At 47.9% G+C, this 15,163-nt stretch overlaps 1 protein-coding gene across 2 annotated transcripts in view; it reads left to right on the plus strand.

Moving 5' to 3' along the window:
• Positions 1 to 233: 233 nt before the first annotated feature.
• Positions 234 to 15,163, plus strand: part of BLNK (B cell linker) — a 66,303-nt gene continuing 51,373 nt past the window's right edge. For both annotated transcript variants that reach the window (XM_062214003.1, XM_062214001.1), the window contains exon 1: positions 234 to 427. In XM_062214003.1, the coding sequence (XP_062069987.1) occupies positions 381 to 427 (47 nt within the window). In that variant the 5' untranslated portion in view covers positions 234 to 380. The remainder of the gene's footprint in view (positions 428 to 15,163) is intronic.

A 15,163-nucleotide genomic window follows, 5' to 3' on the forward strand; every position in this document is an offset into this window, starting at 1 on the left:
GGGCAAACAGGAAGAGCGGCCAGCCAGAAGCTCGTCTCGACCAGCTTCTACAAAGCTGATTATGAAAGAGAGAGGCTGGAAAGAAATCGTATGCCCAGTAGGTTTCACTCTTAAAGTTTACCCAGCATGAAGTAATCGGTCAGACTGGCTGGCTACCCAGATCACATGATCGCGTAGAAACTCGAAACTTGATTATGTGCTCCAGCAAGTTTTACTTCTCCTGGGCGCAGGGGTGTTGCCAGCAGCCCGTGCTCTCAGAGATCAGGCTTTGGTGACGCAGCCCAGGACAGAGGCTGTACCATGCCGACTCCGACGGGAGCAGGGAACTGCTGACGCTCCTGCTGCACCGGGCTTCGTGTCTCTTACAGTTTCTGAGAGCGATGGACAAGCTCAATAAAATCACAGTCCCTGCCAGTCAGAAGTTGAGGTAAGATTTTCCCCGGACCCTTCTCTTCCTTCCCCTATTTTCCACCCCCCAGTGCTCGTCCTGTGTCTCAGAAATGCTGAAGTCCTGGAATACTTGGTCAGTTCCAAGGCGGTGGGTGGCAGTTGCTATAAGGGAAGTGGACTGAGTCTGTGAAGAAATGTGTAGGAACAAGTGCACCTCCCCTCGCTGGCTTTTGCCAAGCCTAGAATAAAGAGTGAAGCTCTGCAGAGACAATACAAAGACAAGGCAAGGACGCAGACTGCACGCAAGGTTGGCTCTCAGAGTCTGGGTAGAAGCTGTTCCAAGAGAGGGCTCGGTTTTCCTGTGGGCTACCCCTTGTGTTAAGGATAGCTTTATTCATGGATTTTGCGAGTATATACGAGTGTGGCAGGGGGATTGTATTTGTCTTTCAATGCCCTCAGATCAGCGTAGCAATCATCTATAAAAAGGCACCTAGAATAAACCAGAAAGGTATGAGTCAAGGAGCTGTGGGAAAGACAACTTCCCAAATTCTGAGTGTCGGAGGTCATTTTCTTTGCTTCATCATAATGACATCATGGCTTTTGGAGATGTGAACTTTTGAATGTTCCAGGAGTGTTAATATTCCAACTACATATTGGGACTTCACCCGTTTTTCATGGTGTGATACCTCTAGCAGACCAGTAGTCACAAGTAATTGGGAGCTGGAATTAGAGTGTGTGGGGTGAAATTTAGGAGAAATTCACTTGAACTTGTTCACAGCCTACTGGTGGAAGGAAGGAAGGGATTCTCCAAACAAAGGAGGTAGACATAGCTGGGGATGGGTACTGACTCAGAGTTTCCGTGTAGAAGGATTGACACGGGCAAGGTGGGATTGTAGGTGCTGGGTAAGAGGCAGTTTGAGCTACTGATGTGGAGTCAGCAGGCAGGTTCGGCTGTGGTCAGCCATTTCGAGAGCGTGGTGCTGAGTGAGCAGCATGGTGAGCACTAGCGAACACAAGTATACGTCTCAGTCTTGCTCTTGGCCTGCAGTTGCCAAGAGGTTATGAAAGGGGAGGTGAAACAGTGGATGAGGGCGTGACTCAATGGATGCAAGAAGAGAATCGGGGGAGCTGGAAAGGCTTTGTGGAGGAGATGCTTCAGGAGCTGGGCTTTGAGAGACAGGGCCAGTAAAGGAGCAGAAGACTTGTTATGTGCTGGGAGGGGGAATATAGAAACTGAAACTCAGAGCAGGACAGCAGTGTGGTCCACCTGTGGGCCAGCGAGGAGAGTTTTCTGCGTGCAGAGGCTATGGAGCAGGACACGTGGGACCCGAAGCTTGAGGAGCTTGGAGGTGAAGAGTGAAGCCAGCTCACAAAGGACAGTGTGGGCTCCAGCCACAGGGAACAGGCCAGCAGGCTGTGTCGTTAGAGACTTCCTGACAGCAGGCTTAAGGGAGGTCAAAAGGATGGATTGTGGGAGAAGGGAACCTGGAAGCAGGGATATCTGTGGGAGTAGGATGGGGAAAACTAGAGTAACTCAAGCATCCCGAGTTATAGGTCTTGGCTAGGGGCACCACAGTGAGAAAGGAAACAAAGAAGAAGTAGGTGAGACACGGCAAGGAAGCAAATAAGGCATGGGTATCAGGACTTCTCTCTCAAAGGAGAAAGAGGGTTCCAAAGGCACTTGGCAGATCTGTTCCTTAAACTAAAGCTATACCAAGCCTAGAACTTATTTCAGGAAATCCAAATGGGAATCTAAATAAAGGCAATAGACTTTGAATCATTTTATGGTTCCTGCCTCTGAGGACAAAGTCCAGCTTGATCACAGAGCTGTTGAGAGGCAATAGACAACCAAAGATTATAGGGTAGAAAACCAAAATTATATCATGGATGTCATGCACGACACTCATCTGCTTAGAGAAAAGTAGCTTTTTTTTCCCTCCACGTGGTTACTCAGTTCTCTTTACAGATTGACCTGTTTTGGTAACATGTGCGCTACTGACATGGAACTTTTCAAAGAAGTGAAATTGCAAATGCAATGGACTCAAAGCCCCATCTTGAATCTTTTATGTAATTAGAAGGGGTGGTAAAGAGTGGATAGACTGGCCCCCCCCTGTGAGCTGTGTCATCTCCCCTCACTGGTTAACACCAATTCAGAAGGTTGCCTATCTATACAAGTATTTGGCACCAGAGTGCAGTATAATTAGACAGCCCTGGTGATACTCAAGTTTAGGATGATAATTTGCTCAAATCCTTATCCACAAAAATAGAAAGACAGTGAGTGTCTATCTCAGGAACAGGAAGGGATGTCCCTGATCCTGGGGTCTATTCCCAGGGCTGCAGAGACTGGATGCAGAAAGACTGGCCAGGAAAAAAGGAAAAGCAGAGTCTACCAAGGAAAGGAGGACAGGCAGGATTGGAAGGAAACAAGAGATTCCCCAAATGAAGGAGACGGACACAGCTGGGCCTGGGGATTGACCCTGAGAGATTCTGTGCAGAACATTTGAGACAGAGAAGGTGGCTAAGTTGTGTGTGACCACAGAGATACGTGAGATGATTCTCACTTTTTTTGTTCCCATGAGGGACTCCATGAAGTAGGCTCCTCTGTTAGTAGGAGTTCCTAGACTCTGTGGTCCTTAGCCATTATTTTCCCATGCTTTTATAAGGGAATGATATCAGAGACCTGGATTCTCAGTCCTTCCACAGTGAACATTCCTGTGATCACAAAAATTTCACATTTCTTGGTGAACATTTCAAAATTCACACTCCTGTATCATACTGAAAATATTCTTTCCACGTTCTCTTCAAATTAATTTTGAAAGGAAATTTTACATTTTTAATAACTTCCCAGTTGACTCACCATCTGTGACTGTAGCACACACAAACACAGACCTACTTATTTTTACAAATAGAAAGGGTCTTTGGCACAAGTACGAGCAAATTACGTCTTCCCAATCCTTATCTTATTGGTTAAAGTCATTGATTTTCAGTCAGACAAACCAAGGTTTGTGATTTTAGGCAAATTTGTTTAATCTCATTGATCTTATTTTCTTCACCTGTAAGATAAAGTTGATCATTGCAGTATTCATGTCATAGAGCTACTGTAAGTTTTAAACAAATTGTTTTATGAAATAATTGACAGATGATCAACATGATCCTGGCAAGTTATAATTAATGGATTAAAAAATTAGTTATGAATATTACAATTGTCATTTATTCTGTGGTTGTACCATTGATTTTCTGTATGTAAACAAAGGACATTACATCGATAGGTTTCTTGTTGGTTTCATTTCTTCTTTCTAGCTATTTTGACAGTTTTGTCTATTGATTGACAGCTGTGATGTTTAGCTCTGCGTGGAGTGTAGATATGACAAACATCCCTTCTCCGCCTTCATCTAACAGCTAAAACTCTGGAGCATGGCAGAGCCCTGTCATGGGTGTCTGGGTCCCACTTCTGGGGCCCTCACTTGGGAATTTCATTTGACAGATGCTAGGATGTGCTTTCTCTTCTCAGGTCTTGGGATTTCCAATCGGAGTTTCTGGTTCCTTGATTTTCTAAGCCTTCAGAATAAGCTCACCCTCCTCTCTTTTCTACCACCAGCACTCTCTCTCTCTCTCTCTCTCTCTCTCTCTCTCTCCCTCTCTCTCTCTGTTTCGGTCAGTGGTATCACAACCCCAACTCTGACTCATCCTTCTCTCTTCACCACCACTCACACCCACTCACTTACCACACCCAGTCTTTCCTCTAGGAAACTTCCAGGTGTGCCTTTCTGCCTCCAGTTCTTCCACACCATCCTGTCCTCATCTCCCCTGTGTGCCCATCTGCAAGATGAGTTTGGGCTGGATAATTCCCCAAGTCCCTTTCAGCTGTGCTGCTGGATTAGAGACCATGTTTGCTATATATTATGTTCTCTACAGCTACTATTTTATCCCATGGCCCAGAGGAATCATTTATGGATGTATTTAGACTGACGATGCAATTGGAACCCCAGAGGCTGACTCCAGTTGCCAACTACTAGCCATGGGCCCAGAAGATGTTCAATCTCTTGAAGCCCCAGTTTCTTCAGCAGTCCAATCAAATGACAGATGCCTTCCTCACCGGCTTGTTGTGAGGACTGCTAAGACCACGTGGGCTGAAATGCTCAGAATAATATTTGCCACTTTGTCAGTACAACAAGTAAATAAAGCTAACAGAACACTGGACAAAAGACAAAGCCGGGGTGGAGGACAGGTGATATGCCTTTGTCCATCTTTTGACATCTGTCAGTGTCCATGCAGCATGGATTTGGAGTCATTCTACCAGCCAGCATAGTTGCCCTGAGGCCAGTCAGTGGCAGATATTTTTTGAGACTGATGGATCAGTTTCAGAGGTGCAACCCTTCTTTGAAAGAGTTTATTCCAGCTCTACTGTGAAGCGATTCAGTTATTTCCCCTCCAACTCTCATCCAGAGCTCAGGAAATGCGTTCTGTGGTTCTCCTGTGTGTATTAGGGACAGTGAGGGGAGGTAGACGTGAGAGCTCCAGGCTGGCCCAGGGCTTTGACTGTTGAGCTTGGTGTTCAAGGCTCATTCATGGGTGATCCTAGACCCTGCCTCTGAGCTAATCGGGCTGCAGTGCTCCTGCCCACTGTAGAGAGAGCCTCAGCAAGAGACTTTTGCAGGCCACTCAACTGAGGCTGTGTCCCTGGGGGTCAGTAGTCAGAGAGGTTGCCACATGTGTCTCCAGACTTGTGATCGTCTTAAATCTCACAGACCTCGGGTCACTCTGCTTCCTCTTTTTTTTTTTTTTTTAAAGATGTATTTATTTGAAAGTCAGAGTTACACAGAGAGAAAGGAGAGGCAAAGAGAGAGAGAGAGGTCTTCCATCGGCTGGTTCACTCCCCAGTTGGCTGCAATGGCCGGAACTGTACCAATCTGAAGCCAGGAGCCAGGAGCTTCTTCTGGGTCTCCCACTCAGGTGCAGGGGCCCAAGGTCTTGGGCCATCTTCTACTGCTTTCCCAAGCCACAGCAGAGAGCTGGATCAGAAATGGAGCAGCTGGGACTCTAACCAGTGCCCATATGGGATGCTGGCACTGCAGGTGGTGACTTTACCCACTATGCCACAGCGCCAGCCCCTTTTTTGGATTTATTTATTTATTTTGAAAGTCAGAGTTACAGAGAGAGAGAGAGAGAGGGAAGGAGGGAAAAAGAGAGCAAGGGAGCGAGTTCTCTTCCATATGTTGTTTCACGCCCTGGATGGCTGCAACAGCCTGCTCTAGGCCAGGCTGAAGCCAGGAGCCAGGAGCTTCATCCAGGTCTCCCATGTGGGTGCACTGGCCTTCTTCTGCTTCTTTCCCCAGGCACATTAGCAGGGAGCTGGACCAGAAGTGGAGCAGTCAGGACATGAACTGATGCCCATATAGGATGCTGGCAGTGCAGGCAGTAGCTTTACCACTAGTCCACAACACCAGCCTCTCTCTGTGCTTCTTCAAGGTGGCTTTGCTTATCCTTAGTCACCCACTTTGGGTGTAGAGGGTTAAGCTCTCTGGGACGACAGCCTTAGTTTTCTTATTCCATGTTCTTGCTGGGCTTCCTCGGCCTCTAGGAACCAAGCCTATGATTAGAAGGTAAGAGGATGATACACCTGGTGCTCCAGAAATGGGCCTCACCTGCTGATAGGGTGGAGCCCAGCCCCCATCCAGCTGCCTGCCTCCAGATCAAGAGAGGTGTGACCCTGGCTGCTGTCCTCCAGGTTCTTGGTGACCTCAAGGCTCCCCGCGCTGGGCAGCAAGCAGCTTTCTGGCTGGGCTGATGGCATGCAGGGAGGGCGTGGCTTACAGGGGAACCCCCCCTCTGTGTGTCGAGCCTCCCCTTACTCATTTGGGTCCCCATCCCTCATTTTCCCTCTGTCCATGAGCGAGCTTGTGTCCCCTCTCCACTTCCATCCTCCTGTACTTTGCTTCTCAGTTGAGAGTTCTCTGCTCCCCAAAGAGTTTCTCCCACCTTTCCCTCCCTTCTTAAAGGGAGTCCACTGGTAACCATGCCATAGGCTCATGTTTGACATGTTTGGATTCTGAGATTTTCTTTTTTAAAGATTTATTTATTTATTTGAAAGGCAGAGTTACAGAGGCAGAGGCAGAGAGAGAGAGGTCTTCCATCTGCTGGTTCACTCCCCACATGGCTGCATCAGCTGGAGCTGGACCAATCTGAAGCCTGGAACCAGGAGCTTCTTCCAGGTCTCCCACATGGGTGCAGGGGCCCAAGGACTGGGGCCATCTTCTGCTACTTTCCCAGGCCATAGCAGAGAGCTAGATTGAAAGTAGAGCAGCCGGGACTCAAACTGGTGCCCATATGGGATGCTGGCACTGCAGGCAGTGGCTTTACCTGCTATGCCACAGCACTGGCCCCAGTTCTGAGATTTTCATGACCCTTTACAACAGCATGGTCTAGGACCCCTCCATGGATCATTTCCTTGGTCTAACATAGCTGTGTCAATGTGTAGTTCAAAAGCAAGGCAAGGAAACAGCTTGAAGGACATGTGGTATTTCCTTGCTGAGCCACCTTCTCTGTCAACCACTTTCCCAAAAATAGACTGCACCACCCCAGGAGCATCCCTGCCTCCCAGGAAGTGAGCTGGGTGCCCCAGATTACTCCAGATTTCTTTTTTTAAAAAAAGATTTATTTATTTATTTAAAAGTCAAAGTTACACACAGAAAGAGAGACAGAGAGAGAGAGAGAGAGAGAGAGACAGAGAGAGGTCTTCCATCCACTGGTTCACTTCCCAGTGGGCTGCAATGGCTGGAACTGCACAGATCTGAAGCAAGGAGCAGGAGCTTCTTCCGGGTCTCCCACATGGGTGCAGGAGCCCAGGGTCTTGGGCCATCTTCCACTGCTTTCCCAGGCCATAGCAGAGAGCTAAATCAGAAGTGGAGAAGCCAGGACTTGAACTGGCACCCATATCAGATGTCTGCACTGCAGGCAGCGGCTTTACCCACCATGCCACAGCACCAGCCCCATCTACTCCAGATTTCATCCCCTCCCCCCACACACACAGCAGAGGTCACTGGGCTTCCCAGGGATGTAGCCATGCAGTTGCTTAGGTCTCCGTGGTCCCGTGCTTGGCTTAATGCTTTGATGTTGTGGTCCTAGAATTCTTAACAGTTTTGAACAAACAACCCTGCGTTTTCATTTTACACTGGGACCCAGGAATTATGTAGCCAGTGCTGGCCAACAGCTCCTTGAGTGACCCCAGCCATGCCCTTGCAACGTGTAGACAGGCATCAGTGAAACACGGAGATGCACCCTGCAAGGACCCCAGAGGTCACCTCTGCAGCCTCTTTATTTGTCAGGTAAGAAAGCTGAGACGCAAAGAGGTGAAGCCATTGGTTCCAGTCTCACCAGCAGAGCTGACCCTAGAGCTACACCTGCAAGGAGGGAGGAATAGCCACACCCTCCTCATCTTCCCTCGCCCTGTATAATTAACCAGTCCATGCAACCTTCTAGCTTAGTCTGCTTCCATATTTTTCCTAGACAATTTTAAAACTAAAAGGCAGACAAATTATTAGTCAGAAACCCCAGTGAAGCCCTGTAGAATCCACACCGTCAGTATGTCAGGCTAATGCATGGTTCCAGGCCTGAACCTGACTTGCATGCTGACTCAGGCCTGTTTGGAATCACACTGCTGCATACTTTGCAAAGATGCCCTCCAGTAGTTCATGTCATCTGAGTGTGAGTTATAATTATAAAGCACAGAGCTGGCCCAGCATGCAGACTGAGTGTGCAACACCAATACAGTGGCGTTTAGGAAGCACCTCTGAAAGGTGGTCCCGCTGTGCTGGAAAGAATGTGAGCTCTGGGAGGGGCAGATGGGCCGGAATGTGGGCTCTGTGCTTGCCAGCTCATAGTCTGTGAGACAAGGTCATTCCACGCCTTGTTGTCCTTTTTCCATCGGGAATACTGACACATACAAATAACATAGAACATCACAGTAGGGGTGTTGTAACAGTAAAGATGTAAAACAGAGAGTAAGAGTCCAGTGACCGTCACCTTCCCCCATGTATCCCTGGCCTGGGCTTCCCTGATGTCCCGAATCAGGTCGTGAGAGACGCATCCGCACAGGATAAGGCAGGGCCTCAGAGTCTTGTTTCACAATTAACCATTACTGGGTGCACTTTTGGTCTAGTAGCTGAGGTGTGGCTTAGGATGCCTGTGTCCTATATCAGAGTACCTGGTTCAATTCCCAGCTCCGCTTCTTGACTCTGGCTTCCCGGTAATGCAGACCCTAGGAGGCAGTGATGACGATTCAAGTAGTTGGGTTCCTGTCACCCACACAGGAGGCCTGGGTTGAGTTTCCAGCTCCTGGATTTGGCCCCAGCCCAGCCTTGGGCACTGTGAGCATTTTGAGAGTGAACTAACAGATAGGATCTCTCTCTCTCTCTCTCTCTCTCTCACCCTCTCTCACCTCCCTCCCTCTCTCTCTTCCTTCCTTCCTTCTCTCTCCCCCCTCAGTAAATAAATCATAATAAAAATTTTAAAAATTAAAGCTTGCTAAGTGTAATGGGTTAAGGCATCAAGCCATTATCTGTCACTAGCATCCAGGCAAGAATCATTTATCTGACCCAGTAGCAGAGAGCTGTCCCCTCCACCTTGGTCTAACATAGATGTGTCACAGAGGGTCAGTTAGATAGATGAACACAGAGGTGTTCAATCACGAGCTGAATCAATAGAACATTGTTCCAGAAAGTGGTGATAAGGAGGAAAAGGCCAAGATGGGAGATAGCACCTAGTAAACAGAGTTCCCCCTGGGGGCTGTGACCACCGGTGCTTGAGCAGAGCATAAGAGAATTTGAGCTCAAACATAGAATGAAATGCCCTCCTCGGTTCTTCTGATTTTGTTTGTTTGTTGTGTTTTCCCTTTTCACCCTTACTTGGTTCCAAGTGTAAAACGTTGCAGGATGAAGCATGATTTTTCAAGCACAAAGAGTGTTTGAATGCCCATACTCAATACTGGACACAGGAAAAAGAAACTACAATTTTATTTTAGTGAGAATCACTATACAAATACAAACATGAGAAATATACTTTCAGAAAAGAGAATAAGATGTGTCATACCAAATCGCTGGAAAACTAGACCCTACGTATATCTGATGAATTTGGCTTTGAAACTGTCTTTACAGCTGGCCAGGGTTAAAGTCCTCTTTTTACAGTGGACAGACTTCTGCTTTCACAAAATCTCTACCTTCGAAGATCATCCTCACAGTTACCCAGGCAGCCCTAGGTGGTTGGCCTATTCTGCCTGATGCTCCTTTGTAGGGTGAAAGACTTCAACAACTCTTAGTGTGATTAAAACGAAAGCTATTCATGTAAACACCTCAAAAGTCATTTGAAACAAGCATCTGCTTTAAACTACTACTGGCTGTTGTATGGACATAGGTTTCCCTTTGGGGTGGTGAAAATCTGGAGCTAGATGATGGTTGGGTGCACAAAACTGTGAATTTATTAAATACTACTAAATACTAAATAGTGAATTGTACACTTTGAAAAAGTTGAAATGGTGAATTCACATTACATGCGTCTTGGCCAGGATAAAATTTTTATTTTTATTTATTTATTTTTTAAGACAGGCAGAGTGGACAGTGAGAGAGAGAGACAGAGAGAAAGGTCTTCCTTTTGCCGTTGGTTCACCCTCCAATGGCCGCTGCAGCCGGCGCATCTCGCTGATCCGAAGCCGGGAGCCAGGTGCTTCTCCTGGTCTCCCATGGGGTGCAGGGCCCAAGGACTTGGGCCATCCTCCACTGCCTTCCCGGGCCATAGCAGAGAGCTGGCCTGGAAGAAGGACAACCGGGATAGAATCCGGAGCCCCGACCGGGACTAGAACCCGGTGTGCCGGCGCCACAAGGCGGAGGATTAGCCTGTTGAGCTGCGGCGCCGGCAGGATAAAATATTGATAATGAAATTATTTACCATGAAGTAGTAGATTCAGGGATCTTTGATCATATTTTTGACCAATTAGAGATTGTTCCAAAGCTTTCTTTAAATGGATTATTGAAAAACGTTTCCTGGTGCTTTTTAAGGATGACAGGGCTTTCACCTCAATCTCTGCACACAAAATATTCCCAGTATCCTTAAAAAAAAGATTTATTTATTTGAAAGGCAGAGTTACAAAGAGGCAGAGAGAGGGAGAGGTCTTCCATCCACTAGTTCACTCCCCAGATGGCTGCAATGGCCGGAGCTGTGCCGATCTGAAGCCAGGAGCCAAGAGCTTCTTTGGGTCTCCCATGTGGAAGCAGGGGCCTAAGCACTTGGGCCATCTTCTACTGCTTTCCCAGGCCACAGTGGATTGGAAGTGGAGCAGCTGGGACTCGAACCGGCACTCATATAGGATGCCAACACTGCAGGTGGTGGTTTTACCAGCTGTGCCACAGCACTAGCCTCCTTACCCCCAGTATACTTTTAAAACTCACATTCCAGGAGGGCCAGCATTGTGGCATAGCAGGTTAAGCCCCAGCCTGTGACCCAGCATCTCATATGGGTACCAGTTCAAGTCCTGGCTGCTCCACTTACTATTAAATTGTCTGCCAATGGCTTGGGCAAATGGCAGAGGATGGCCCAAGTGCTTGGGCCCCTGCCACTCACCGGGGAGATCGGGATGGAGTTTCAGGCTCCTGTTTACAGCCTGACTCATCCATGGCCGATTTACCCATTTGGAGAGTGAACCACTGGATGGGAGACCTCTCTCCCTGTCTCTCCCTTTTTCTCTGTAACTCTGCCTTTCAAATAAATAAATAAATCTTAAAAAAAAAAAAAGTCAAATTCTAGGAAGAAGAGAAGAGTTGAAGTGGATCAAATTTGTGCAGTAAATGCCCCAGGTTATGCCAAGTCAGCGGTCTGCTTCCAGCCTGGCTCAGCAGTTCAGACAGCCAGACTACCACAAACTATTTGTAGATCTCAGGAGGAAAAGGAAAGGAGAACAGAAATGGTAAGGTGTGGCCCGCCTGGAGAAACTTGCCAATTACTCTTCTCCAGTTAATAGGCGGTTAGTAAGAAGTGAATTGTCTACGAGATGCCAGACTGTGTCAGTGGAAACAGACATGCGGTTCCAGGACTCTCAGGTGGCCTTTCTGGTCAGAGTTGTTGGGAGAAGACACACAGAGAGATGGGCTCCTTCCAGCTGCTCTGTGCAGCCACCCTACTTCCGGAATGCCCAGAGCCCAGTGTGCTCCCACCTCAGCCTGGGTGCACTTCTCTCTCTCTCTCACCTCTGCCATCTCTCTCTTTCTCTGCCTCTCCCTAAAGACTGATACTGACCCTAAGAGCCCATGTGCCTCTCTAGCAAAAAGTCTGAACTTGGGTACTGGTAGTAGGGCAGGGGTGGGGGCACGTGCTGAGCTGGCAGAGGACCTGGCTGCCATTTCTGGGGACAGAGGAGAAGGTGCCCAGAGAGGTAGGCGGTGCAGCCTGTCACCTGCCATGGGGAGGAACCAGGGTGAAACAAGCCACTGTGCCTCCTGCAGAGGGCTGGGGGCCTGGGCTCTGGGGTCAGACCTCCCTGGGGATCCCAGCTCTGCAAGTTTACCAGCTGGTGGCCTGTGCAAATGACTTCAGCCGTCCTAGCCAAAAGTTCTTACCTGTACACATGGGATAACCACCACACCTGACTGTACACTGAAAAATGGTTGAGGGTAAATTTTGTGTTACATTTTTATCTCATTGGAAAAATGGGGATAATACTAGGACCCGCCTCGCAGGGTCGTTGTGAGGGCTAACTGAGATCATGCGTGTGAGGTGCTGGCACACACACAGAACCTGATCGGTAAACGCTGGCTTTCACTGCTGTCAGCCCCCTGGGACTGACCGCCGGCACACGTGAGCTTGTGGCACTTGCACTCTGATCACCACTGTGGGCTGTGGCCGAGAGACGTAGAAGGCAGCTTCCTAGCAGGGCAAAGCTTACCCTCCAGCAGGAGACTGAGCCAGGTGTGGAAAAGGAAGGGATAGGATACGATTGAAAAAAAGCTGGGTCCTCGCCTAAATTAACCTCAGGGCAATGGCAAAATTTCCCCTGGTACTTAGTTTTGTGCCTTGATACAAAAGGAGATTGACCCAAGTATTCCTGAAGTTTCTCTTGTTCCAAATTTCTGTGACTACCTTAATTACAGGCATACCTGAGTCTGGGTTTCAAAGTTGTGTGGTGTGAGACAAGCACCATGACCTCATTGGGCCTTAACATCTGCATCTGTGAAATGAGGTGAAGGGGGTGAGAACTCAGCCTTGAGGGCTTATCATACACCAGAAGGGACTGTCAAAGCTTCCGTGCCAGCTCCACTGTGGGCCTACTCTCTAGAAGGAAGCAGCCATGGGTGCTGAATTTACAAAACTAAATATAACATTACAAAGGCCGCAGGAAGACCAGGCTGGAGGAAGTTGGCATGAGCAAGCAGGGCAGGAGCTGGAAAGGCTGTGGAAAGGGTGGAGGAGGGAAGCTCGTCATTGGAGTTCTGCTGAGTACAAGTAACAGAACAGGAGAGAGAGAGAGAGAGAGAGAGAGAGAATGTGTGTGTGTGTGTGCTCCCCATCTGCTGGCTTATACCCCAGATGCCTTCAACAGCTGGTGCTGGGCCAAGGTCAGAACCAGAATCCAGGAATGCAATCCAGATCTCCCATGTGGGTGGCAAGAATCCAATTTCCTGAACCATCACTGCTGCCTCCCAGGGTCGGGTCTACATTTGTGGGAAGAGAGAGTCAGGAACCAGACCAGGACTTGAACCCAAGCATTCTGACCTGGATGCAGGCATCTTAACCACTTAGCTATATGCTTGCTGTCCTAATGTAATATTTTAAAGTCAAAATGAGTGCAAGAAAGAAAAGCCCCTGCTGAACAAGATACTGAAATTTTAAATGAAGACAGATCAATATTTGCTATGGTTTGAAAATGGTTTGTGTGTCTCCAAAAGTTCAAGTGTAGGGAATTTGGCCTCAGGTTGTGATATTGGGAGGTGGCATGGACCTCTGGGAGGTGGGGCCTAGCAAGAGGTCCTTGGTTGTTGGACTGTGCATCAGAAGATGGTTCTTGTGGGACTCCTGGCTGGGTCTCCCAGGAGAGTTTTTAAAAAGCCTCAGTTGTCCCACCCCCTCCCCAGCCTCTGCTTCCTGGCCCGTGGTGTGACCCTGTCTCTGCATGGGCTCCGCCACCTGTCATGTGCCCCCTGGCCAGTACCTGAGTCTGTGCCACGCCATTTGGACTTGGAACCTCGAACACTGTGAGCTAAATAAACCTCTCTTCTTCCAAAGCAGCCTGGGTGAGGTGTTGTGTTACAGTAAAGAAAGCTGGTGACTAAAGTGCTGTTGGTTTCTGTCACCATAGCCCCCCGTACAGCAAGTACAGTGCTTTGTCCCAGCAATGTCTTCTTTGAGACCTGTCAGCCTGGTGGCCACCAGCTCATCCTTCAGCCCAGCCGAGGGCTTAGGGACACTCCTAATGCTCTCACGTTGCTATTGGCACCCCCATGGTCATGGGCTGAAACGTAGGCCTGGCCCAGTCCCCTGTGATATGGCCACCGGAGTCCCCGTTCCCAGGCTTTCCATTCTCCCGCCTGATCATGACACACCCGGAGCAAGGACTTCCTGCCGCCTTAACCCCCATCTCCAAGACCTGACTGACAAGGCCTTTGACTGCCTGTCCCTGTCCCTCTTGTAAACAACCCCAACAACGCCCCACATTCCTGTCACTCTAAGAGTCTCAGTAAACCTCAGACACCCCAGCTTCACCTTTGAGCTTTTGCACTTTCTGTTCCTGATATCTAGTGCTGTTCCTCACTCTTGATGTGACTGGTGATGGGAGGTGCAGAATCAAAGACACAGAAAGGGTAAAAGAACGCTCAGTATTTTAGGCACGGGAAGCCAAGACACTCTGGGAAAAAAAAAAAAAAAAAGATGAAGAAGAAGAAGACCTAAATGAAGGATCTCAGCGAGTGAGATCCCAGTGGAAAGAACGGGGCCATCAAAGTAGGAGGTACCTTTCTCTGAAGGGAGGAGAGAACTTCCACTTTGACTATGGCCCTGTCGGAATAGGATCGAAGTCGGCGAATCCTAAAGGCTTCCATAGCCTCGGCAACTCATGGCTAGAGCCTAGGGAGACTACTGACGCCATAAACAAGAGTGTTAAATTGTTAAATCAACATCAGGAGTCACTGTGTACTTACGTCCCATGTGGGATCTGTCCTTAATGGGTTGTCCAAGGTGAAGTAATGATATAGCTAGTACTGAAACAGTATTTTTACACTTGGTGGTTATGTGTGGGTGCAAACTGATGAAATCTTTACTTAGTATATACTGAAGCGATCTTCTGTATATAAAGATAATTGAAAATGAAAAAAAAAAAAAAACCCTTGGTGTTAAATTGGAAATTACATAGAAAAGTAATCAATCTTTTTTAAAAAATATCATGCAGGATCTCTGTCATTAATGTGATGTACACTGTTATTTAATGCTATAACTAGTACTCCAACAGTATTTTTTCACTTTGTGTTGCTATGTGAGGGCAAACTGTTGAAATCTTTATATATACTAAACTGATTTTCTGTATATAAAGAGAATTGAAAATGAATCTTGATGGGAATGGAAGGGGAGAGCGAGTGGGAAAGGGGAGGGTTGCGGGTGGGGGAGAAGTTGTCGGGGAGGGGGGAGCCTTTGTAATTCATAAGCTGTACCTTGGAAATTTATATTCATTAAATAAAAAAAAAAGTAAAAAAAAAAAAGAACTCTCAAATCTGAAGACTCAAGGATACCAGATTTCAAG

The sequence above is a fragment of the Lepus europaeus genome, chromosome 17 (genome assembly GCF_033115175.1).
Source record: "Lepus europaeus isolate LE1 chromosome 17, mLepTim1.pri, whole genome shotgun sequence".
In the NCBI taxonomy this organism is placed as follows: Eukaryota; Metazoa; Chordata; class Mammalia; order Lagomorpha; family Leporidae; genus Lepus; species Lepus europaeus.